This window comes from Bactrocera oleae, chromosome 2 (genome assembly GCF_042242935.1).
Source record: "Bactrocera oleae isolate idBacOlea1 chromosome 2, idBacOlea1, whole genome shotgun sequence".
NCBI classification, from domain to species: Eukaryota; Metazoa; Arthropoda; class Insecta; order Diptera; family Tephritidae; genus Bactrocera; species Bactrocera oleae.
In genome coordinates, this window is record NC_091536.1 from 5,807,880 (window position 1) to 5,833,141 (window position 25,262).

General features: G+C 34.8%; 1 protein-coding gene across 2 annotated transcripts in view; it reads left to right on the forward strand.

The window, feature by feature from the left end:
* The window catches only part of CtsF (Cathepsin F), a 31,844-nt gene that overhangs the window by 5,640 nt on the left and 942 nt on the right, over positions 1–25,262 (forward strand). The window contains exons 2-6 of one of the 2 annotated variants that reach the window (XM_014235911.3): positions 14,363–15,301; positions 22,905–23,032; positions 23,100–23,488; positions 23,690–24,038; positions 24,133–24,311. In XM_014235911.3, coding sequence (XP_014091386.2) covers positions 14,363–15,301; positions 22,905–23,032; positions 23,100–23,488; positions 23,690–24,038; positions 24,133–24,311 — 1,984 coding nt within the window. The remainder of the gene's footprint in view (positions 1–14,362; positions 15,302–22,904; positions 23,033–23,099; positions 23,489–23,689; positions 24,039–24,132; positions 24,312–25,262) is intronic. The other variant, XM_014235912.3, reaches the window with a different exon arrangement.

The window sequence follows — 25,262 nt, forward strand, 5'->3', positions numbered from 1 at the left end:
TTATCGTAAGCATACTGTATCACAAGAAAATCATAACCCAATTGTTCCCACTCTGTTTGAAGATCAATATACAATATCTTTCGGCAAATACTTTCACTAAAAACTCAAAATACAATTCTCATGAGCTCGGTTTATGATTTAAAGGATTGTCGGCAGCGAATATAAGTTTTCGCTTAACATTGCTGACTATAATTTTACCTTTTTTGGAGGATTATCCGCAGGAATCCTAATAAAGATCTGTTGTTGGAACATGGCAAAAATTCGTCTGCATTGAGCGTTAAAATGTTTGAATCCTTGAATATACTTGTATATGTACATAGCTTTTTTCAAGTACAAATAGGATCATCATTATTCTTTCGCCAGTAGGATTGGTCAACGATCTCTAATAAGTCATTTTTTCTTCTGCTTAATATGTATTGGTGATCGTACTTAATGTTACGAAATCCAAATAATATTGAAACCTCCCTTTTTGGCTTCGATCTTTTCTCTTTTTTATGTTGTTTTATGTTATGTTAATTTATGTCTTATTGTTTTTTTGCTGTCATTAAATACCAACATCATGACACTGACTTATCAAACCACCCTCGTATATAAGTCCAATGCATTTTTGCAGTATAAAAATCGGTTTGTATGTGCATAAAAGCAGTTATTTTATTTTGCCTAAGCATTGTGCATACGACTTAACTGTTCTTTTATTCCAACACAGTTTTCAAGTCAAACAACATATGTATATACTTGTATGTACACAGCGCAGTCAGTGAAAATTTTGTCGTTAACAGAACTGTCGTGTCTATGTAACCGGATCGAGCCTGGACTTTTATCCGACCAAGGACTGTCAACTATCGCAGCAACGACATAAATCGATGCAAGGAAGCCAGCGTCCAGTTACGCACGAGATTTTGTAATATACTGATTATGCCCACTAATTGTTTTTAAATTCTTGATTGTAGCTTTGAGTCGATATTTGTTCCCTCATGTCATCAAATTTTTGTAACATAACGGATTCTCTTATTGTAGTCGAATGCTCCGTTGAACATTTTGAGGTTCAAGTTGATAAATACTGGTTTATAAATCTAATCGGAAATCTATTAGAACGGCTTCAATGAATCGAAAATGTGATTTTCGGTTTCGTAAAGAAATACTGTTCCAATTTCTTTACTTCATTGACCTTTCTCAGCTCGTTTAAGATATATCGTTATTTCGCCGAATAATTGGGATTTCTCAATACTTATACCTGAACAGGTTTTGCCTCGAAGTTTGTCACACCCAAAAGGCAACGGTGCAAGAATTTATTCAGATCCGACCACTATAACTTATAGCTGTCATACATATTCGGCTGCACCGAAACTATAATAACTTTTACAAATAAAAAAGATTCCATACAAGAACTTAGTTTTACCGAAGGGTATTATTGTTGCGATGCAACCGAAGTTAACGTTTTTTTGTACACATTCATGAACTACTGTAATTTATCTGCTTTATCAAGTGTATGTACGTAGATTTTGAGATTCCCATACCAAAGATATTTCTTCAAAGGCACACATAAAAATTTGTACGCACATACACATGCAAGCGTTGATGAAATCTCACACAAATACGGGCAAAGCGGCGGATAAGTGCAATTTATTCGCATTTCCACAGGAACCACAGTGTATGCAAAATGAGGCGAGCGAAATTTATGAGCTGCGAATGAATGGTTAAATTCTCCAGCAAACTGTAAGTCAACAAATCAAGTGATCTAACACTTTTGCTTCAGTTTTGCGCGCAAAGCGTATTTTTACGCTACTTTGTCACTTGGTGCCTTTCCAGCGTTCGCCGCTGTGTTCAACACCCACAGCTTAAAAGGCAACAACAACAGCAAATCGCAAATCTGCTTAAGTTTATAGTCATGCTATGTTTGCACTCCATATGCGTGACATCTGTATTTCATTTTATTTTTTATATCTACTCATGCAGTCGTTGGAAGAGTGATGTGTCTAACTTTTTTCACCGGTTTCGTGATGTTCACGTTCTTGCCGGATTCGAATTTGTGTTCATTCACATGCTTTCATATATGTATATGTAAAATTTTGACTACATTATATGCACGCTCGTAGTGTTTATATGCCAAAGCCTGTTGATATAATAACAATAAAAAGAAAAACAAAAAACAATCAAGAAAACGAGTCTGCCTGCCAATTCCACATCCGGAAGCGCACGTTCTTCTTTGCCGAATTCCAGCAGAGAATTGTCAATAAGATAAATAAATACGCCTTAATTTTAGTCAAGCTCAAAGAAACATTTTTAATGCAAATTTTACCAGTCCATTTTTTTTAGCGACAGCTGTTGGCAGCTCAATTGCCTTTGTCTAACTTCTTTTATGTGTTAAATGATTATTCTTTCAGTAATAGTACTGTTAATTCATCGTATTATTGTTAAGCTTTATAATTGCTTTAGACTGTATTGTTAGATTTTTATAAAGCTTTTCTTACTGCAGCTTCAAATTTACCGGTGATTTCTGTCTATAAAACTCAGTGGATATTATAGCATGTGTTAAAAGCGCCCTTTCAACTCTTTTTTCGCTTTTTAAGATTACCCTATTCTCTAAGGCAAGACTACTTTTTGTTCGTAAAAAAAAACAAGCCATAATTGCGTATGGACATTTGTTAAAAGTCAATTACCATTGATAAAGATTGATTTACTTGTAGATGATCATGATCAGGATGGTCAATCGACTAGATATCTCCGGATATTCTGCAAAAATATTATAAATATTGTAGAAATAAAAAAAGGAAAAGCTAGTAAACATTTTAAACTTTTTTATCTGAAGTCTTAGTCGTGATAAAAATCTAAAACGTATGGCTGTCGGTAATCCTTATAATGCATGTCTCAACATGGACCGCTAGCCTATTTCTAGTGGCATCTTCTCCGCGCACATACCTCCGAGGAATATGTGGGGATGATCGAAGCTCAAGGGGAAGGTTGGAGGGGTAGTCTTCTTTCAATCAACTCTTACTTCAGACTGCCAGATCACTGTAGTTTTTTTAAAGCAGAAGTGTCAGACATCAAGGTACTTCTCCCAAATGCGACTTCTTTCAGGAATAACAGAGCTGTTATATAGGCCTTGAGCTCGTTGACAGTGAGACCCGCCATATTCGCAATTGATATTAGCCGCCTCAATAAATTTGTGGCAGGCTCTAGGTCGATATGCGACGGTCTTTGTTATCCATACCTAGAAATTCTGGGCATCACAACGGACGGGCGTGTCTAACTGTCCTGGAATTATTCGTAACCTTATGAATATCCGCCTATTTACTGAACCTATCAGTTCCAGCCGTCAAAGCAGGAGGCCGCTTCAAACCACCGGTAGATAATTAATCTATACCAGAACTTTTTACGAATTTAACCTTTCCTAACAATCCGAGTAAGTACTTATATAGGTAACTTATATATGTAGCTTAATATATCGTTAGATTTGATAGCCACTTGTCATCGTACTTGCTTATATATATATATATATATATATATACTATTATTCTATACTCTTTTGTTGCGAACTTATTGAAACAATACTTAAATATATACTCCAATGAACATATGCATTTCAAAAGTCGCAGCGTAAATGCGCCTTATGCGAACTAATCTGGCGTGAGAAGAGTAGTGGAAAATCGAGCGCTTGCCTTTACTAGAATTCATATTATTCACTGCATTCCTTTGTTCGACTACTTTTACACTTTCCTATTGTAAGTTGTGCAAGATAAATTTAATTTGTTGAGTTGCTCTTGGCATGCAATAATTTTATGTTTTTACTGTTACATACAAATTCTTAAAGGTGGTTTCGATTGGGTCAAGTAGTTCTCATAATGATGTGACCTTAGTGAACACTTGAATTCACTTCGGCAATCTGTTAGATGTTAGTTTACATAATCCTTCAGACCTGTCGCTTCTGTAATTGAAAAATGTTTCTCGTGGAAAAATGTTGGTGAGATAAAGCCGCGAATTGTTCCAGGTAAACGATGGTTTTGGAAACATTTTGTTGATCTTGCTATATTTCAGCGCTATGGGCTTGCAAAGCTCGAAAAACAGAACGCAAAAGCTTTGTTAGAGTACAATATTAGCCAATATCTTGCTAATGCCAGTAGCAAAAAACGACTACCTATTGAGAAGCCCTGTACATATATGCTATATGAAGCTGCGTCTATTGTATGCAATACAATCATAGTATCTGAAATTACGTACTCAGTGACGTACATACTCTTACACACTTCTCCATATATGCGAGAAATTAATTTGATTGCCTTTTCAATTTTAATGTTCTAGAAAATTGATAATGGTGACAAAATTTAATTGAGGTAACGGTACTGGAGTCCGCTTTATAGGTTTGAGAACATCTAAAAGAAACGATTATGAAAAGTTTAAAGTTTCCTTTTGTAATTTCTTTTATATGAATCTGCATATATCTATACTCGTATTGGTGATAACTTGGAGGAGAGTTGTCTGGCAAATCGCTACATCGACCTAAATCAATTTTGCCAAATTTTTGCAAATTTACTCAGAACTAGATAGAATTTCACACCAAATTATGAAATAGGTATGTATTGTCTACAATTAAGAGTTGTTTAGATTTAGTCATCGCAATCGAATTCATTGGTGACTTACATATATACATATATGTATGCCATATTTTTGACAAACTTTTCCCAAATGTCATTTATTTTATTGCTAATATAAAAGCGAGTGATGACACTTACACTGCTACGTACAGTCCTTTGTGAAGCCAGATGATAAACTCCTGTGGTTAGGTATCAGCTATCGACCCATCACAAATCTGATTAGGTGCTTTATTACTATTTCCGCTATTTCACCTGGATGTCTAAAATATGTGGCACCCCAACCTAGTAATATAATCAAGTAGTAACTCGATGCTAGAGATAATGAGTCTAGACATCTCTTCACTAGTCTTAAGCGCACAGTCAGCGAGTCTTTAACTAAGCTCACTGCCCTGATATCGATAGTAAATAGTCTCCACTCTGAAGAAGGCTGTGCTCCGGATCAGTAGATCTACTCCTACTATTATGGCGGCCACTCCCGCTTGGAAAACGCTACAGTGGTTACGAAGCCTAAAACTGGAGTTGATGGATAGTTCCTGACAGTGTTGATCGAGAGGATTCCATAGTGCCCAGGCTCACAGTCATCTATGTACCCAGCTTCTCTGAGTCTGAGAGCAGCATTCGCGACAATACACCTACCGACTGTGTCCACAGTGAATAAAACCAATTCGGTTTTGCTACGATTAATGGAGTGGCCATTTTCAGCAGCTCCAATTGCCAGTTTATTGTCGTTTGAATAATTTTTCTCAATGGAAATTGAACTATTGTTAAAATGACAGTTTACAATCATTTTAATATTTTTTCTCAATGTCATCGAAATATTACTATTGTCAGTGTTGCGTCGATTCATGTAAATGTGTTTTCACAAACTTCGGTATAAAGCCTAAACCCAAGATACCCAACGAATATTCGTTTGTACGAGCCTCAGTCCTTCCTCAAAACTGATAGTAAAAAATTCAAAAAAGCCTCAATTTTTCTATGCTGTTTGTCGCTTACTTAATTTATTTTTACTTTTGCGCAAACTTCCATTCTTCTAACATATCGACGTATTTTTATACACAGCTGAGCTTCCAACGCGAGCGTCCATTTATCTATATTGTATATTGGCTGGTGTCCGCCTGTTGTGGCGCAAAAGTGAATTTATGTAAATCAGTTAAAAAGCTGAAGTATCGAGAGTGCTGACTACGGCCACAACAAAAAACCTCAACGTATGTACGACCATCAACCGGGTAGACAGTCTGTCGATTGACTTAATGAGATAGCTGGTGAATTGGAAATTTACATATTTAGTGGAATCACATTTTAAATGATCAATGCGTTATCAGTTCTTCTTATTCTTCTGCTTTTGTTAACTTTTGAATTTATAATCAAATGTCTAGATATGTATATATATACCTATATCATTATTTATACACTTCTTCAATTTCGGTTACCCAATCTAGCAGACAAAAATAATGAATTAAATAACTTTATTTTTAGTTGCGACTCGTCTGGCCGTCGTCGGTATTGATTATAGACGCAGGATAAAAGCATTTCAGTGTTCATTTGGAATAATATTTACAACAACAATCGCCGTCATGTGCACATTTGTGCTCCTCTTCAAACCCTTGATTTTTTTTGTGTCGCCGTCTATGGATCTAGTCGGCGCGCCATAATTAAATGCTAATGAGTAGCTTGCTCGTGTGAACTCGAGTGTTTTCATTTATTTTGGAAACTTTTAGGCCTATTCACTTTGTTGTTATAAATTATGTAATAACCCGTTCTTTCAGTCCCTGCCCTATCTTTTTACAATTCCCTCTTTGCATCTTATTTTCCGATTGAACTCATCAAAGCTTTCCAATTGTTTGGATTTTGAAATTACACTTTCATGCTGGCCGCTTGATTATCCAAATGTTACTGTTTCTGCGTTTTCATTGCTAACAAGTCGGCATAAATACCCAGTTGAGCTTGGTAATATGCGCTGTTGTTGTTATTATCAATAATACCCATTAGGGAATCTATTGAAATTGAAGTGAGGTGTGGCTACTATTCTTATTACTAGACTACATTACATGAGTTTTGGAGTATTTGCAAATATTTTTTGTTCGTGTTGAAACAAACTTAGGTACTTAAAGTAGTCTTTATGTGACACTAAATAATAAAAAATAAAGAAATGTGAATACTACATTATTCCGAGAAGTTTTCACCGAACCGGCTCTTTACTTTTTGTTCATTACTTCGAAGTGGTTGATGAATTTTATGAGGAGTTCTTCCATATCAGCAGTATATTCGACAGCTTACCAATGCTTTCATATATTTTACAAACTATAGAAACGCATGAATAAGGCTTTCACAAATTTTAATGACTTCTTTGCCTATTTTAAATAGGATATGACTGAAAAAATTGTGAATGACTCAGCAACAGTCCGAAAAAATATGGAAGCTCAAATCCGTTGTTTGTTAGAAGCCTGTTTTGCTGATGTCTCCTGAGCTCCAATAATAGGGGAGGGCTGAACTAGAAAACGAATACGGAATTTATATATTCTCTTCCAGAAGTTCTTTTTGAGCTCTGAGTACACAGAACCGCTCAGGCATTCTTCCCTTTCGTCTGTCGTGCCGGCTCAACTCTATAAAGTTCCGTTGTATAATGTGTGTATTTCTATATGGCTTTACTGCTGTAGGCATCACTATCATGTGAGTTGCTATATATTACGGCATATGTTGCTGGCCGCAGCCCGCAGGCCGCTGACCATTAACCCGTTGAACGATTGAGCAGGTCGGCCTTTTGCTTGTACGCTGTTGACTTTGGTCAAGCCAAACCAACATGGCCCCGCCACCGCTGGCTTATGTAATTGGTAAATGGCAATTTATTCGATATGCACCACGTTTTGATGTTTGGTACTGCATCGCTTTGAACCAAATCCAAATAGCCAATAGACGCGTTGGTCGGCTACGGTCAACTACATTGCCCAAATGACAGCGAACTCGAAATTTCAGTAATCATCCGCGCCGTTAGTTAGCGGTATGCAGCATCATCATGATAACGCGTTTGGCTACAATGACAAAAGCAATGGCTGATATATCAAAGTCGGTGGCGTAAAAATTAAAAATTATAAATATTAAAAATCATCTGCCACAACAACATCGCCATGCGAGTAGTTACCTTTGGCGATAAAGTCAGTAGCAGCACTGCCGTTTAAAGTGCAGATTGCGCCATCACTTACTTACTTACATGTAGAACTGACATTGCTGATGTTGCCATAGCCACTAATGTCATAAATAATTACTTTAAATGGGCTTAGTCTACTATACGGCTATTCTATGTACATAATTGCTTGTGTAAATATACTGCTTGAATTAAGCGGTAAATTAATATTTGATGTTAGAAATTTTTTTAAAGAGCAGTGATCATACTCATTTTCAAGGCATCATCTGATTTATGACAAATCAGTTTATGCTGAACGAATCATAAACCGCCGTATCCCGTTCTCTCTTTGTACTCAATACTCAAACTGTTTTTGTCGGCAGGATCATAGCGGTGACACCGATCCTAAACCACCAAAAAAATAACTATGCTAGTTAAATAGACTTTTTATTTACTGGTTTCTCATTAAAGTCATAGAAATAGCGTAGATTTTTAATAACAAAAAGTGGCACAACTCGATTGATTGCCGATTGACTCAGTACATCAATTTTCTTAAACGACCTTGTGAATTAAATTTTTCTCTGTCAAAGTTTCAAAAACGAGACTTCACAATTATGATTACGTCATAGAACTGATGGCGGAATACAATGAATATCCTAAATATCTGAAAATCTAGAAAAATAGTTCCATATCCACACTATCTTTGCCATTTTCAAAACTATTCTTAGCAGCAGGTAAATGAGAAAGGTGACCGGCTTAGTTTGGTTTTGAAAGTAAAACTTGGAATATTTGTTGCTAAAATATGTTCGGGTTTCTCTTCATTTCGTCAATCGCAGGCTGCATATCATAATTTTGTGAAAGAACCCAAAGCAACTCATTGAACATAATATTTTATGCAAATATTGATATGAGTAGTCAATCGAAAAATAATGTCAATTGGATGAGCCACTTCAATTTCAAAAACTTAACAACCTTTGTGTTTATTGTCGTGGCCAGAGCTCGGTAACGTACTTTTGCTCGTACTATAATAACACACTTGTCTGGGGTCTACAAGAAATTTTGGTTTGATGTTGTTTGACAAATGGACGACCAATAAACGGAGTTTCGAAATGGCAGATTGATTTTTATGAAATTTGAATTCTGAAACCAACGGATTTTAAGACCGATTAATGATCGCTGATTTTTACCCCATTAAAAATTGAATACATATTTCGATAATACATCGGGAAAAGCTATCTTCAACAGGGTTGTGAATTTTTAATTAAAAATTTTGGATTAAAAATTAAATTTTTATATTTTAATCCCAAAAAAAATTTTGGTTCAAATTTTAATTAAATTTGAATTCATTATTTCCAACCCTGATCTTAAATACCATTGACATGACAATACGTACGTTCAACATAAAACGATGGAATTTAGATTTACTCTAACTCTTTACTAATAACAATAACTAGCTTTGCTGTATTTTACTATTCCAAAAATATTTTACTAGTCCAAAGAACTAAATTGGATTATATAATGTATTCAATTAAAATTTATTATTTATTATGCAATAAAATACAAATGTGTAAAACACGACGTCAAGCTTTTGCTAAGGTCAGTGTAGACTTCGAAGCTTTAGTGGCTTAGTTTAAGTAATAAAACTTGTTGTCATGCAAATTTACATCAGGAAGGCAAAGTGAAGCGACAGCTTTAGACTTGTAAATTGTGTGAAGCTCCATTTCAAGAGGTACAATAAATTAATTAAACAGTACTATGTATCTTTTATATTTGTCAATAAAAAAGACAACTAAAATTTTAAAGAGGAATTATGCAACTAAAATGTATCTAGATAGTATTCAACTATAAAAAATATTAAATGTGGCAACACCACGATCTCTCCACGCAAACTATCAAAGAATTGTGTGTGAAACCATCTTTAAAAGCAATTTGTCCACGCACACACGCTCACCTACTAAGCTGTGATTTCAAATCATATTTGTTTACAAAAATAAAAAAGCGGCAAAGTCAAGTGTTTTGTAAGCGATGAGCAAGCTGTTTTTGTAGTTGTACGTAAGTGCAGAGCAACTACTGCATCGTTCGGTCGCTCGCTTGGTCGTTCGGTCATCGATGGAGCGTTGCTTAAAACCATTGAAATGGAAATGAAAAACCCCCAAAAAGCGTTCAACCGGCTATAAATGAATTTCGTAGCTAATTTGTTTTATTGCATTTTCAGTTCCGAATTTTTTCCTGCAATAGCGGCAGCGTTTGTGCCGTGGAAGCGTAAAGCGGTGTCTGCGGTTTACGCGATGCAACGTGATAGAAATTTCTATTAGATGCCGTCGTCATCGCCTTCGCAAGCGAACTGAAAAAACATTTCACGCCCCAGAAGCACCAACCATTTAGGTTTAATTGATTTCATCTTTTGCTCTCAGTTTTTCCTGCCTTTCACTTTTAATTCATTAATTAGTGGCTTGTGTATTGACAAAGTAAGCACGACTAGCTAACTGGATGCATGCTCGCTATATTATACCCGAGTGCAGCATGTTGCTCAAGGTATAGTTGTATATATCGCCATGAGCGTTTCCATTTAGTTATGACAGTCGCCCCAATCCTGACTGTGTGTTTGATCGAACTTATTTTAACTACAAGCGATATTTGTACTGAAATCCAGTGTGGGAAATGATGGAGATGGTTCCGGTGTTGCAGATTTTCTCAAATAAGTTTTTTTTTAGCACCGTCTTGGCTGATAACCTATGTCAAATTTCGTGAAGATATCTAAGGTGTGAAAAAAATGTTTCATACAAGGACTTGAGTTTGATCAGTTAGTCTGTATGGCAGTTATATGCTATAGTTGTCCGATCTGAACAATTTGGTCGAAGATTGTAGCGTTGCCTTGGACAATAATCTGTACAAAATTTCGTGAAGATAAATTTTCAATAAATAAAGTTTTCCATACTGGGGCTTAAGTTTGATCGGTGTGTTTGTATTCCGACAGATGAGAATTTATGACTTTTTCTTCTGGGTGTTACAAACATCGTGGCAAACTTAATATACCCTGTTCAGGGTATAAAAATTACTCACCAGAGTCGAAAATGCACTAATCCCAAAGAAAATGATAGAATTTTGTTTTAAAATGTCTAATTATCTTATGTTTGAGACGCTTTAAAATCTGGTTCTATCGGAAATTAAATCTCCCTTTCTCATTTTAATTTTGTGTTCGCTATACAATATTTGAAGCTTTTGAGCTTTTGCTTGAACTGTAATAACCAGCAGTCGTTAGTGAGGTTTGCTTTTGTTTTTTATCTTTTTGTGAAATTTTGATATGCAATATGCTCTCGTATATCAGTGAATTATGATATACATTATATAAGCTTAATTATCACCTTAGGTGCAATTAATTAATTTGTGGAGGCTGTTAAATTTTCGCCAATTAAATATGTCGATTTTAATGTGAATTTTCAAAAATGCCCATTAAAATCGAATTTCCCGTAAGTGGAGAGCTATGATGTATGTATATTACAACATATTTTACTCAAAAGCACTTTACAGTTATTGTTAAATGAAATTTATAACGGTGCATCTATATTTAATGCATTTCTATGCAATGCTCTCATGACTCTTTGTGTGTATGTATGTGCTGAACGCGCTTGCAAATTAAGCCCCTCTGCTCATAATTATTTACTTTTTTCCTTATTTCTGTTTCGTATTTCCCGTTTTGTTTTATTAAAATATTATCAGCCTTACTAGCAAAGCTTATCATATGTAAAACTAATGTAAAACGTTGGCCAACAAGCTTTGGTTAGCCTGTGGTCACATCTATACTTACATGTACATGTATATATATAAACATATTTTATGTGAATTGCTTTTGTTTGCTAGTTTTAATTTTCAACTAATTCCATTTTCAAATACAAATTTGTAATGAAATGCATTTATGGTCGGTATGGAAATTTCAGTGCTTCAGTACAAATTCCTATGATTATATAATGTGTTCAGTGAATTCTCTCGAATGTATTTAACTGACATACAGTTTTCTACTTTCTATTGTTAACTATTTATTTTTATATGCTTTTTACATTTGTGTGTATGTATGTAAGCATATACGAACATAGCACAAGTTATCTGTTAAATAATACATTAATATGTTTATATGTTCTTATACACATATGTGTATATACATTCACATCTATATTTATAATGTATTGATATACACATATACAGTGTTGGCCAAAATTAAAGCATACTCCTAGTGGATTTTTCTCAATTATCATGAAAATTCGAAAAACTTCGTGTTAATAGTTAGTTTGGATCAAGATAATGAGCTGAGCACTTTAAATTAATATGTATTCACCATGTAAGAAGGTTCCACCTTGGTTTTTGATGTGGTAATAACGTTTAATCCGTTGGTACCGCCACCTAATTGACACTATTTAATTTGTTGCATCATTACGTATATGTATTGACCTATTATTTGTATTGACCCCTTTTAGTGCCCATTATATACCCATATTTTCACCATCATATCCATCGTAGTTGGTAAAAAACTTATAACTGAGCCTCTGGCGTGCTGTACAAACATTTTTCAATTGCTGACCGTCCAAACAATTTGAGCTATAGTGAATTGAAACAAACAAGAAATTGTCTTTATTTGGTGGAAACAATACTATTTTGTTCGACAAAAAAGTAACCCCCAGAACGTCTTGAGAAAAAAAAACAATTTGCGGTGTTCACCATAACTCGGCTGGAAATTATCCGAAAAAAAACCAAGAAAAATTAGTTAAAATATGATCAAATCTTCCCCCCAACGTTCTCTGATAATTTTGTTTTGATTTAAAAATTTTTGGCGGCTATTTAAATTTTCATTTTCCACTAAAATGTCTCCATTTTGAGGGTGGAAAACACTCTTAATGTAAACATTTTTTTTTGAACTAAAATAGAGGGGCGGTATTTTATATGTCGAAAATGTGTATAAAGTTTGAAATGAATCGGTCAAGTAGTTTTGAAATGACAGTGAACACGGACTTAGGAAAACGCGTCTAAAGTTTATGAACTATTGGTTGGAGCGTTAAAGGCCAGGAGATTAATAAGACAATAACTTTAAGAATATTGCTTAGATAAGCTTCTATCGACCTAAAATTTTAAGGATATATTCTTGAAATGTTAAACAATAAGATAAGAGAAAAAAATTGATTTTCGACAGTAAAAACCCTATCCCCCCCCCACTTAATATACATACTTTATAGAGTCTCCGAGGCTTCCTTCTGGGTGTTACAAACTTTGTGTCAAACTTAATACACTTGGTCCAGGGTATAAATATCAATATAAAATAGTAACATAACATATATGCAAAAACGTTTTATTTCTAATATTTTAGTTTAAGAAAAACAGCAAATTCAAAAAAACCCGACTGAGTGCTTTAGTTTTGGCCAATACTGTACATTCATGCTTAGAAAGCACACATTAGTAAAATTGTTTTAAATCCTTTCAGTTAAATGAAGAGAAGCAAACATATGCACGCATTTTTATACACACATATAATATGTACATTTGGGTATGGGTTAATTAGATAATGTCAGCATACTTTAGCATATGTGGCGCTCATTATATTAAATATTTTATTTTAAAAAACTTGGTATATTTAGATTTGAGTATTATGACGTTATTCAATTCATCAAGTTACAACAAAATGAGAACTCGTGGATTGCTTTGAATCCATTTTTAACCGATTACCAACCACGCTGAAAAGTTCGCATTGCTTTGAAGAAAAACACATGTTTTCTACAAGATTTTATTTAATATATATTGTATAATATATAGTTGCGATCGAGAGCAATACATCGATTAAAGTGATCTTCCAACTTTTCGATACCATTTTTGATTATGATTGCTTTAAATAGACCTCCGTCTTTCCAACTACTTCTACATTGGCGCTAAATTTCTCGAATGAATATACTTTTGAGCTCTGAGGACAGAGGAAGCAATTCGCAGCTGAATGTGTGCAATTTTGACACCAGCTCTATCTATCGAAATAAAAGAAAAATTCAACTTTTTCAAATCTCTAGACTAGAATGCTCCCTACGGTAACGAAATAACAGGCAGTCATTAAAATCCATTTCGGTTAGCTCGAGTTAATAAATAATCATGTGTGTATTATGTGAATGGAAAATGTCATTTATATATTAGTTTATATATTCACTCACTGTCTTCACAAATAATTTTATATGTATTTAAAACCCGCTTTGTAACTAAAAATATTCATAAACGTTAATAATTCATACGTATTTTAATTGGGTTTCGGTGCAACGCTTGGTAAAGTTCTTACTAAAAACATAAAAAGCATTCATTACTTGGTATGAGACAGTACACAATTACACGCACGCTCTCACCCACACACACACGCACGCACATATACGTACACTTTAGCACCTAAAGCTTGCCTTGCCCTAACCTATTTATGCGCAAATCGTGATTAAATCCAACTACATAGACACCACGTTTATACATATGTATTTCTCTTGTCTTTCGTCAATGTTTGTGTATATGTACGTTAAATTGGTGTGTGGTGTTTTAATTGGAATAAATCAATCAATCAACTTATCCTTGAATGAACCAATCAACAAAAACGTCCAACCAACTATTGTCTTCCATCCGCTACCGCTTCGAATAGGAACTACTACGACGGCCTGCTGTCATTGAGGAGCCAGTGAAGCGAGTGCACGTACTGAATCCCGGCGAACGTGAGTACCTCTCACCGAATCTGATTGGCGTGCAGAATATCGCAATGACTTTTCTGCCGCTTTCTATGAATTTCGTCAATATTATTGATGCATTTCGCGAAATCGTCGACGGTGTGCGCTACGAAATTGTACTCAACGCCGTCGATACAAAGGCGAAGGATGCCGATGTGGTCTGCCGACTGGTGATAATAGAAAAACCCTGGTTGCGCACCGAATGGGGTGACAAAGTGCGTGAATTGCGCACCACCAACTGCACCAGCGAGGACGACACACTCACCGATCAGGCGGCGCGCAGCAAGGCGCTTAACGATAAATACACGAGGAATGCGCTCTTCAATGGCGGCACACGAAATGAGCTGACCGACGATGAAATGTCCAAATTAGAATCACAAATTCTATCAATGCCATTCGCCACGAATGATTTGAAACGACGCGATGCAACAACGAGCACCACTACCACTTCCACAACAACGACGACAACAACAACACCAACTCCAATCCTTACTGCCGCCACAATGCCAGAACAATTAAGTACTGAAGCGACAGCGCGAAATGAGGATACGACCGCAGTAGCCGAAGCGGCAACAGCGTCAGCCGTGGCTGACGTGAATGATGAAGATAACGCAGAGTCTACATCGCCATTGCCAGTGCTCACACAAGACGAAATGAAGTGGTTGGATGACTTTCTATCGGTGGGCGCACTTAGCTTTGAGCAAACGCAACGTGAAAGACAGGAAGCCGAGCAGCAGTCAACTGCTGGTGATAGTAGTAATGATGCAGTTAGTGAGAGTGCGGCAAGTAATTATGTGCAGCAGCAGCAGACTCAGCAGGATCTGGTGGAGTCTGAAGGCGAGGTGACAACTGAACAGGTAAATTGCGCGCCCACAAAATTATCACGGTACCCACAGCTTGTGCCAGCTTGCGCTTGGTTTTAAAAGTAAGCCTCCGCTACGAGCAGCGTGCTCATCATTGAAAATGCATTAATTAAAATTTTACTTGTCTCTGCACACACACACTTGTATCTATCTCCTACTGTCTCTATTAAATGCGCCGCGACTTCTCCTTTCCTTTAGTATAATATACATATATCCTCATTATCATGCATATCTACGAGGTCGGTTCCATAAATATGTACATACTTAGTCCACAAAATAAAAAGGAAACTTTTGGAAAAGTTGAGATTTTTTCTCCGTTTGGCTTGCCAAAAACAAAAATCGAAACGTCGACCAAAATTGGTCTTTTTGCAGTTTTTAAATAACGGCGGACACTTCCATAAATGCTCAAAACAAAACTACAAATTCGATTCGACTGAAATTGACTTTGGTCGTTCGCGATAATGTATCACACATTAGTAATTAACGGTGCCAACGAATGTAGCTGTAGCTATGTACGTACTTATCGTACTTCCTCGTACATCTCTCCAATTCTACTTGAAGCGATTTCTCCGTAGTCCTTCCTTTGTTGTATAGTGTTATTATGTGTGTATGTGTTTTTAAATATCAGTATTTGGCAACGCCGCCAAAATTTCGTATTTTCAATTATAAAATTACGGCCCCCTCTCCTTCACCGTACTGTAATTGTCGTCAATGTTGTGTGGCTTTTAGTCTACTTTTTGTTTTTATCAATCGTATTATGTTGTTGTTTGTTTTATGGCTTTTCGCTTGGGTTTTTAATGTTTATGTCCTTGTTGGAGCACATTGTATTGTGTATATGTATATGTATATATAAATATTATATATGTCGGTATACAAATATTTCTAGATTTGTATGTACATATGTACCCGCAAATTACGAAAGTGTGAATCTCTGCTTCATTTAATGAAATCATCACACATTTGTATTCCTACTTTTGCACTTACATTCTTCACTTCCCTCAAGCTGTCAGTGCCGCCAGGTTTTACCACAAAATCAACCAGCAACACGCTGACGCTTTTAAAAGTACTCGGAACACGACCGCTCCTCTTTGGATTTACCCACAATTTTAATTACTCTGACGTGCATATATGCGCCTTCGACCCCCAGTAATTTTTGTGTTCGTATGCAAAAATGGCTTATATCGAATATGTTGGTTAATAGTTATAGACTGTTCAGTTCAAATTGTTCAGTTGTATTTATTCGAGTAAACATTTGTAACTCAAGTATTTATTTATAACAACCAAATATTTAATTTCTGTAGTTGAATTAAATTATTGTAGAGAACGTTTTAGATGCAGCACCATATTTTACCCTTTACTCGACTTAAGCTTCTCTTACGACTGTTAAAGTGCCCGAGCATTTTAGTTACATTTTAGCGCTAATGGTTGGCAGAGCGCGAAATTCACCTTTTGGTTCGAAATAGTATGTTTATATTTTCATAGTAGTACTGTTTTAAATGCCTGACTCAAAGAGTTAAAATGTGAGCTTTTGTGGTAAAATCCGTACAATACAACCGTGGAAGCCTTTTAGTATATGAAGTTAAAGTTCTTTTCAAGAATAGTTTTTACTTTATTCATATTTTTTAATTGAAAATTTGAATAATTTGTCAAAATGGTTAACAGAGCCTTTAAGTTGATTTCATCGTGAAATATATAGATAGTACATATATAGATATGCAGAGCTTTCTATTGTCGATGTTAAATACAGTTATGAACTCTCAATGAGATGTTCTTTATATAACAGAATATAGTATTGCTTAATAATGTATATAATATATTTTTAAAATTATAAGTTTCTTTACAAAATAGCTGCTGAAACGGCTTTTTACATTGGCCATCAATAAACCTAGATTTGAATTCAATTTCCAGTACCAGAAACCTGTAATAGTAGTCCTGGAGGCAATCGCATAGCATGATTCTCCGAGGAGTAGGATCTAGAATTCGTTTTTGTGCAAAATACAGTAGTAGTAGTATTGTTCAGTAGGTCGATCTTTTCGAAGTATAATTTTTATTGACACTTAATCATCTAATCGAGGCAATAGAAGAGAAAACAAATTTGTTTATCAAAATTCACTTTAACTAATCCCTAACAATCGGAGGTCTACGAAATTTTTCTACTGTAATAGAAAGCATGGAGACAATTTTTTAAAGATTCGGAAACTTCAAATATATATTTATGTCAATGAAAAAAGTCGGATTAGTTACGCAACTCAAGAACGACTGGGCCGATTTTGATTAGCTCTGATTTGTGGAATTTTTCACCACTCCGAAAAGTAGAATATTGTGAAACCATTCAGTCTTAAAAGAAAATCTTTGAATTGCCTTTGGCCTAACTTTTAACTCGACGTCCAATCGGTTCAATAAGGCAGATTAATATTTTGGTTATTGATTCTTTTGCTATTTTCGTGGTAGTCAATGAAAATAAATTCCAAAAATTCTGGCGAAAACATTGTGATTTCGGGCGGTATGGTCTACTTTCATATATATATATATTCATATTATAGATTCGACTCGAGTGTATTATGGTTTACCTACATATCTTACATTCAAACAGCTCCCATTCGCGGCCTTTTGCCAAGGGAGGCTCCCTCTTTTTGATGCAGTGCATTCATCAAACTCCTGCGTAAGCATTTTAATTTTAATGTCATGTAGTTTTGAAATGTCTTTATTGCCACCACAGTGAGCATGAGCCGACATGACGACACGAGGAGCAGCCATCCTGTCGTGTTTTCCATTTTACACTACAAGTTTAAGGATGTATGTAGTTGTTGCTTCTTGCTTATGCTTATTGAATGTGTTCTTTACTTGTTTTTGTTTGTATTAAAATATGTTTTGCTGCTATTAGCAGTCTCTCAAAAGGTTACAAAGATCAAAGCTATAAATGCACGTTGCTTGTAGTTTTTGTTATTTAAACTACCATTGCACTGTTATACAGATTAAAAGGTCTTGATATGTGTATATATATTTATACGTGCTTTTTTGTTTTAATAGTCTGTAAAATTTCTGGATCTAAAGTTTTTTTTTAACACTAGTACGAATATAATCCATTTTGAGCTGAATTAACCCACATGTACGATTAAATTTAACACTGTTTGGCATGGTTACTTATCAAAATTTTAGTAAAGGGAGGAACAGATAAATCGTTCGTACTCAATAAAACACCAAAAGCGTGACGAAAGAGTTTGCACCAAATTTTCCAAGAAAATGAAAGACTCGACGGAAATCAATATCGACGCATGTTCACCACTCTATGTCTTCCATTAAATGGTCAAGAAAAAGGTCTTGACGATTCCTATCTAAAGTTTCGACATCAAAAGTTCGATGTCTGGGCGTCTTGGACATCTGATGTTAAAAAGACAGTATCGGCCACCCAAATCTCCAGATTTAACGCACCCTAACTATTGCTTGTGAATTTATTGCAAGCGCAAGGTATACGCTGGACATTCTCGAACTACATTAAGCTCATAGCAAATATTACCTCCCAAATTTTCTAGATAACTTAGAGATGATCAAAGAGTATTGAAAAGACTAGCAAAAACAGCTTCTATTTATTGATATAAATAAATTATGTAGTGCAAAGAAGTCGTAAAAATCAAAGTTAAAAAAATATATAAAATCCAAGGCGGTTATTAAATTTTTCATATCGACCCTTTATATCTCACATTTTAATTGTCAATATAACTATTGAGATTGAAATATTGTTCTTTCCATCCCAACAGAGTTATTCGATATTCAAATATTAATCATATAATCACATGTCCATTGACGTTAGTGTAATATGGATGTTAGACTGGTTCAATAAAATATTCAAAAATCAATCAGCAGTCTATTTCAGTTTTTATTGTAATTTCTCACACACTTGTTTTACAAGAAGAATGTGGTAATTAAATTAAATGACAAACGTTTACATTGGTTTGACTTCATTGAATTCGACTAATCAAAACTTCGCATTATAAAGGTAATCTTTGGTGCAGTATGTACATATGGGTAGGTGCGTAATTTAAAATTTGGACTGTACAAATAATACAATAGTTACCGAATTTTGGTACAATTGCGACATTTGACTCAAAATTCTGCTATTTTATAAAACATATATTATACTTAATAATAAGACGCTTCATTTTGTTCCATAAAATTAGTTATTGCTAGGAATTATAGTTCCTTAATTCTTATTATTATTATTTAGTATATTCCTTAACAATAATCAATTTCGTTTTGATAATTTTTTAAGTCGTAAAAGTGATTTAATATTATATATAGGTACATTTAATACATAGGCGCACTTCTGCACATATTTTTACACTTATTATGTATCTTCTGCAATCTTATTATGTTGATTTTAGAGCAGTATCACAATTAGCCTTTGTCTCTACAACATATAATACTAATATTTGTTAACTTAGTTTGTATGTGTATGTGTATATATGAGTGTGTTAGTTGACGTGCCGATACCCGTCAACATCAATTCAATTTATTGTAGATTTTCAAAGTTGAATTGTTGGTTTATTGGATTTCCAATTGTCAGGTAGATGCAAGAGTAAACACAAACATATATAGGTAATTGAATCATTTATTCAGGCATCTGAATATATTTGGCATTGGGTTCATTTGCCCCTAAGTCAGCATTCATTAGGAATTCCGCTTTTCATGCATTGAAATCGAGTTGTAAAAAAATATATGCATATGTAAGCTATATTGTATATAGTATATGTATTGTACATATGTTTTGAACTGTGACTTGATGACAAAACACCTGAGTTTAATTTTGTGCGATTTTGAAGAGAGGCATTCTGTATTAATTTTGAGGTCTAAAATCATGTTTACAATGAAAGAATATAAATGATTTCTGAAATATGTACGTATGTATATGAAGAGACTTAAATACAGTTTAGGTGTTGTTATTTTACCGTTTGTTCGATTTTAGTTATAAACGATACCTAATTTAACTGTTCCCAGGACAGTCGGGCCCACGTAACAGCAATAAACCTGAATATATATGCGGCACAGGGCTTTCAAATCGGCAGCATTCCACAAAATTGATAAATATTTTCTAGCGCTGCAAAACAACAACATAATCTTATTTGACATACATAAAGTTTACTTTAGCTAACGCTTGTTTTTTTTATTAGAAAGAATTTTTAAAAGTAAATCTGTTTCACAATTGGCTTTCTCACAACCATTACTGTCTAATTATAACCGATTTTAGAGATTCAGTTATATTTTCATTACAATTGTGGTGGAAACTTCTTGAACTCTTTACTAGATTTCTAATTTAGTAATATTAGGGGGTATAAATTTTATAAAACAAAAAAATATTTCAGGCCATGCAGTATGCAATAAATTCGATTGGAGGTAAAATTGTGTGTTTACACAAAACCTTACACATAATGGAGCTTTTTAGAATTTTCGATGGAATTAGAAAATATTTATAAAATATATTTTCAGATATATTAGAGCTTAACTATCAAAACATGCTATGAAAATTCATTATGTTGTTGTAGTTTATGTTATTGCATTCAAAGCTTAAATATTTTGGAGAATTGACAATAGTCTTAATTGCAAACTTGGTGTTTTCAGACTCTAAAGTCGATATGGTCAGCATATAATGCAGTCTACAACGGATTAAGCTACCTATTCATGTGTTAGCAGCACATATCAGATTTTTAATTTACAAAAATACAGAATAACATATATTTCTGCATTACAAACTTGCTTTGCCTGAATCTGTCTTAATCCTTTTATTGTGAAACTTGTACTTGACTAGCATTTAGAATTTTTATTTAATGGCTTTTTTTGTGTCTCGTTTATTTATTTCTCACATATTTATTTTATATTTACTTATGTATTTTATATGCAGTATAACACGCATTTGTATAATACTTATATACCCACCATAACATACAAGTATTGTTTGCAATTAAATTTCATGATTCAGATTTTGCAAGCACCGTATAGATGAATTACTGACTGTCAACAAATTATTGTTAGCCATGAGCAAAGCAACTGGCAACAACAACTCTTCAATTGAGTATATACCAGAAATATTTGTTTACGTCAAAAGAACGCCAAAATAAGCGGTCATCAATCGTAGAGATTTGCATTGAAATTATTTAAGTGTGAGGAATAAATTTAATATTTGAAAGTAAAAAGGCAAGGAAATTTCATAAATGTTATAAATACAAATTATATATATGTATATGTTTGTATGTACATTTTCATACATTTAAACGAGAGAAAGACTAATAATTGCAATTCAAGTTTTAGTCTAAAATCGGATTATTAAACTAGACCGGGCGTGTTTTATTGTAGATCCTCAAATTTATTGATATTTATAATTATGTGGCGCTTCTGCCCTCACTAAAAGTTTCAATTCTTTTACCACTAAATGTTGGTAGTAAATGTTCTAAAAATTTTAAGCGGCAGCCTAATCACTGACCTATTATTACGAGTATCTCTTCATAATAATATAATATAAATGTGTCCTAGAAGTTCGTTTAACATATTTAGTTAGATAGCTGACATGATCAATTTCATTTTTGGGTCATCCAAAACTATTTTGTGGATTTTTTATGTTTACATGCGCAACAGATTCCACTGGCTTCATTGTTTTCGGCGTTCCTATAGACTGTACGAAATTTTCTAAATCATCAGAAATGATTTCTTCCCCGGGTGATGAAGTCACTTTTTGGCATGAATACGTGAAATACATTATCTTTTTTTCATAAAACCAAAACTTTAGTTACTCAAAATGCTATATCTCACGGAACAGTTATCCCACAGCTGTGAGGATGAAGGCGGTATGTACAAAATGTATTTAAGATTTTTTAAGTACCTTGTGGTATATGAGATTTCAGGCATATTGTGAGGTTTATTTGTACGAAAATTTATTTGATATTTAAATCAAACCTACAGTGAGCCTTCCTTATGCGATTCTCTGTTTTGTTGCTTATGAGTCCATATGACACCAACCTAACCTCGCAACAAAATGTCTACTTGTACGCAACTTATTTTGATGAACGAGCGTGCAAACAAAATCACGCACAAAATATTTGAATAAAGCTGCTGCGCAACAAATTGTGAAAGTATAATAACAGGATTATTTGAAACTGAACATAGAACCTTTTAGTGCATATCCTCGCCTAACTCCTGTATAATGGCATCTGTCGACGACTAAGAATATTATATAGTCCTTACCTGAAATGTGCAAGTGTATCTAAAATTCATTCCAACTTGAAAAGTAGTTTTGCAAGGTGAAAAAATATTACTCGGGAACTTTCAATCAACTGTGGAAAAATTCTTTAGAAATGTCAACTGCAAACTAAGTAAAATAAATGCTTGACAACTGCATTATCAACAATATTGTTAGTACCTTCAGTCAAATTTAACTAAGTTGAGCAATCCTTTGGCACTCGCTTACAAAAAGTCGATTTATTTTAATAACATTTTTACAAAACTAATAATACATAAGTAATTCTGCCTCATTGAGCAATCTATATTAGCTGTTTAATCTTGAATTAAGTACTAAAATATCTTAATTTTCCAATTTATCTAATTTTAGGTGCATGCTCGTGCCAAGCGTAGCTCGAATCTAGTTGGTGGTGCTAAGACATTGGACAAAAAGGATGCCGAACAACGTCTGCAGGCGTCACTTGACAAACTTGCTGCCGGCGATGGTCCCAATTACAGGTTAAACTCTACATACATACATCTATATAAGTACAATATTTTAAAAATCATGTATGTAACTTTGCAGGATTTCGAAGGTTTATTCTGCCACCTCACAGGTGGTTTCAGGCACATTGACCAAAATCGATGTTGAACTCTACAATGAAAACGATGAGAAAGAACGTTGTACCGTCAAGATTTGGTCACAGCCGTGGTTGCCCAATGGCTATGAGGTGACCTTTGACTGCCCTAATAAGGAATTGGTGAAACGGCGCCACAGCCGCTCGGTGGAACAGCTAGAGAAGAAGACACACAAGAAACGCAATCATCACAGTTTGGACAAGACCGAGCATTTATTTAGCAAATTCCAAATTAAATACAATCGCCGCTATCACACCGCAATGGAGCATCAAATGCGTTTGCGTATTTTCAAACAGAACTTGGAAATTATCAAAGAATTGAATCGTAATGAGATGGGTAAGCGAGAAACTACATATACATATATCGACGACTAATACATCTACATTTGTATGTGTGCCTTGTGCAAGTCTAGGCAAAAGTTTCACTTCCGTTGCCTGGAACGTGCGCTATCAAATACTTAATAATCTCTTTTTTTGTGTGTTTACTTCTGCTTCTTTATTCACATTCCCAACCGTCTGCTATTTTCTACACTCACAGGTAGCGCCAAGTATGGCATTACAGAATTCGCTGACTTAACTAGCACGGAATACAAACAACGTACTGGCCTGTGGCAACGCTCCGAGGATAAGCCAAGTAAGAATGCAGCAGCTGTGATTCCCAATATTGAGTTGCCAAAGGAATTTGATTGGCGAGAGAAGGGTGTCATTTCGAAAGTGAAGAATCAGGGCATGTGCGGTTCATGTTGGGCGTTCAGTGTGACGGGCAATGTCGAGGGTCTGCATGCGGTGAAGACGGGCAAACTGGAGGAATACTCTGAGCAGGAATTGCTTGATTGCGACACAAGTGACTCGGCCTGCAATGGCGGTTTGATGGACAATGCCTACGAGTAAGTGTGCTTGTTACTGGAATTGTCTACACTCTTCACTTTGTAGTATGTAGACATAAGTAGATATTTATATGCTGTATTCTTTAAATTGCAGAGCGATAGGGCATATTGGTGGTTTGGAATTGGAATCCGATTACCCGTATGAGGGACGCAAAGACCAATGCAAATTCAGCAAGTCGAAGGTACATGTCAAGGTCAAGGGAGGTGTCGATTTGCCAAAGAATGAGACCGCCATCGCACAATGGCTGATTGCCAACGGACCCATCTCAATTGGTGAGTAGTTGGGGTTTTAAGAAATATATTACCGTTATTAAAGTTTACCAGTACTCGGTATGAATTCGGTAAACTTGCCATAACCCCGATGTTGGTTGGACACTTGACAAATTGGCAACAATAACAAAGTTGTTACTACGCAGCATAAATATTAACGCCTATGTGAATCGGAAGAGAATATTGTATAATATATCAATTGGTAGAAAGCTACAACGAATTGGGCAAGTGGCATCTGATCAAATTTGACCGAGACTGGCAAAAAAAAACTACACTTTCAAGTATTTTAATAAAATTATTTATTTTATTCATATTCATAATCCCACGTTTCGTCAGAAGTAATGATTCTATTGATGAATGTAGTATCTTCAGCTACGTTTTCGAGCATCTTTTTTGGCTCAATGTCGTTTTTGCAAATGATTCAGGTCTTTGGTACGGGTCTATCACTGACAAGCTTCATACTCAAAACATTAACCAATATGTATTGATATGGATGACCATAAGATGTGTAGAGATTCTCTGCTATCTCTCTGATACCAACACGACAATTTTTCGACACATTTTTTTTTTAAGTTTTTCGATGTTATCGTCATTAACAAAGTGGATAAACGACTCACATGAGACAAGTTTACGATGACTTCACGACCTTCACTGCATGCTTTGTGCCATTGAAAAGTTTTTTATCGATTAGATTTGTGCGCCCACTTTAAATGGACCAGTTCAGGTCAAATTTAATTAGATGGTACATTAAAAATGAAACTTTCCCAGTTATGACGAATTATTATCAAAACTTCCTTTCTCTATAAACCGGCACAATTCAGCTCGTGTTCTGGCCCTACCTTTAGATGACTTCAATGACGACGGACTGACATTTCCCCCTAACTTGTTAAACAGGATTTTAACGCTTCTTGGAACAACAAGAAAAATTGGATTCAAATCATTTGTTTCCGAGTA